We start from the raw sequence: 2,500 nt of genomic DNA, 5'->3' as shown, positions 1-2,500 counted from the left end.
GCCGCCGTGCGCGAATAAGGTCAATAGCTTACGACAAACGTACCGTTATGCCAAGATTTTTCTCTGTGCACTGCTGACACAAACGTTTCGGCAGCCGCTTTTCCTTTCCCGTCGTGTTTTAGTACTTTGTCGACACCGTGATTCTTAAGATGTTCTGTGATATCCTCGTGAAGTTTCTTATCTTTCACCCCAACGATATGAACTGCTTTATAACCAAGACTTTCCAACATTTTAGAAATCCTTTCCCAGTCCACAACTGGTGTTATCTTGTATTTGTGATTCTTGTAGGTGACTGTCTTTGATAAACTGGTCAGCGGCGTACCCTTGACCTTCAGCTTCTTTTTCGGTGCTTTCTTGACAACCTTCGACTTGACCGCTTTTGTGCTGGGCTTGGATTTGGGTTTGTCTTTAGTTTTGGCCCCTTCTTTTGCTACTTTTTTGCCTTTATCTACTTGCTTAGCATGTGTTTTCGGTTTCAAAGTCGTTGACTTTTTCCTGAGTTTATCTGCATTGAATGCAATTTTTTTCGGAGGATGCAGAACTTTGACGTATTCTAGCAGTTTTTGAGCGTCGCGGATTTTCTTATTTTCTGGGGTCAAATCGTTTTGATGAAATTTCATGATTCCTTTTGTCTGTTGTGCTAGGAGAGGCTCAATGGAGTGAAGTATTTTGATTGTGTCCGCTGGAATAACTTCCTCGCTATATCGCAGTAAGCCATTCTTTCTCGAAGATTGCGCAACTTTTGGGTTTTGAGGAGATGGCTTTATAATTACTGGTTTGGGTGGAGCTATCGCTTTAGGTGCAAGAACGGCTGGATATTTCTTCACCAGTTTCTTTATGCCTTGGTTGAAGTTAATGCTTATCTGAGGTTTTGCGACAATGCGAGCCTCTAGAAGAAATTATAAAGGATAAATTACGGTAAAGAAAGTCATGAACCATATCAACAATGAATATGATGGAATGAAAGACTGATAAAAAATAATGAATTGACGCACAAATGAACTGACGATCGTAGTAACCAGTCCTTCGGTCAGTCAGTCACTAATCCACCAACCCGGCCAGTCCACCAATCCAGTGCATCATTTAAAAAACTAACTTAGAGCTCATGAATGAAGGGGTAGTTTCTAAAGAAACTGTGGTGCTGCGTCGGTGGGGAAGTAGTATACAAAGATTTGGTTTTATCAACGGAGTTGATAATGTAAATTGGCCACCGTACAGAGATTCTAAATGCTGACGTTTCGAGCGTTAGCCCTTCGTCAGAGCGAATCCAAGGGCTAACGCTCGAAACGTCAGCTTTTAGAATCTCTGTACGGTGGCCAATTTACATTATCAACTCCGTTGATAAAACCAAATTTTTGTAACTTAGAGCTCAGCCGTCACGACACGGGCACCCAACGAATCTGTTCCTCACATTATCTGTTCCCCAGAGGAATCTTGCTGGCTGGCAAAAATACAGGTGTTTCGATGAGCTGGCAGGGAAACTTTGTTATTGATAGAGGTTTTGCCTGGGAATTACTGACTTTTTCTAGCATTTCAACCCGAGCTGGCTGTAGAAACTCTGAAGACTGAGGACGACTAACGACGACGACGCTTTTGTTTGGTCGTTTCGGATCGAGGGATTTGAAAGCGCGCGGAATTCCTGGCTGGGAAATAAATTTATCAGCTGGCTGGGAAACCAACCAATTTTATCTAGCTGGCTGGGAAATTTCTTGTGTGTCTTGCTGGGAAAAAGGAACAGATAATGTTTTCCCAGCAACACTGAAAAACACCTGAAAATGCCTTAATAACATTTATTTTCATTAACTGGGGTATAATAATACATTTTACAACAAATTGGTCGTTGGGTGCCCCTGTCACGATTCCTTATCAAGTGATTACTTACCACAAAGATTACAGGTCTTAGCGCAATGCTCTCGCATGGCCGTAGGCGATGTCTTGCAAACTCCAGATTTATATAGTGATTTGCAGTGCTCAATTTTATCGAGGCATGCTGTCGAGATAAAAATCCGGATTCGAAAGCCTTTAAAATTATCCTGGAGCTACGTATTTTGGCATTTTAGCATATATTGATCAACTAATTTAGTTTCTTATTATTATTATTATTATTATTTATTATTATGAAATGACTTGAGGGCACTTTAGCGTTGATAGAATCCTTAAGTGGGCAACGTCGGGCTATATTCTTGCCATATGGAAAGACTGAAAACTTTTTTGAATCAGTGGAGAAAGAAACGAAATATTATTGTCTCTATACCAGGATAGACTGTCTACAGTTCAGGACGCAGAAACTTTAAAGTACCTTTGTATAACAAAAGAGTTGCAAATACCCCACTAAAATTTATTGATTTGACAGTTTGTTTTATAATTACGTGAGTTGTTTTAGGGATGCGACGTGGTCTAGTGGTCAGGGCGTTGGGTTTGGACGCGGTTGTTCCAGTTCAAATCCCGTCCCGTCCCGGATTCAACCCTTCCATGCTTTGTAAATAGCCAACTGGTTGCC

At 41.1% G+C, this 2,500-nt stretch overlaps 1 protein-coding gene across 2 annotated transcripts in view; it reads right to left on the bottom strand.

The window, feature by feature from the left end:
- Positions 1-2,500, bottom strand: part of LOC138054056 (uncharacterized) — a 16,419-nt gene that overhangs the window by 9,345 nt on the left and 4,574 nt on the right. For both annotated transcript variants that reach the window (XM_068900569.1, XM_068900572.1), the window contains 2 exons: positions 1,883-1,990; positions 44-889 (listed from right to left, as the gene is read on the bottom strand). In XM_068900569.1, coding sequence (XP_068756670.1) covers positions 44-889; positions 1,883-1,990 — 954 coding nt within the window. The remainder of the gene's footprint in view (positions 1-43; positions 890-1,882; positions 1,991-2,500) is intronic.

The sequence above is a fragment of the Montipora capricornis genome, chromosome 1 (genome assembly GCF_036669925.1).
Source record: "Montipora capricornis isolate CH-2021 chromosome 1, ASM3666992v2, whole genome shotgun sequence".
Lineage (NCBI taxonomy): Eukaryota > Metazoa > Cnidaria > Anthozoa > Scleractinia > Acroporidae > Montipora > Montipora capricornis.
The sequence above is the reverse complement of the archived record's forward strand: the minus strand, read 5'-3'. Positions and strand labels throughout refer to the sequence as shown.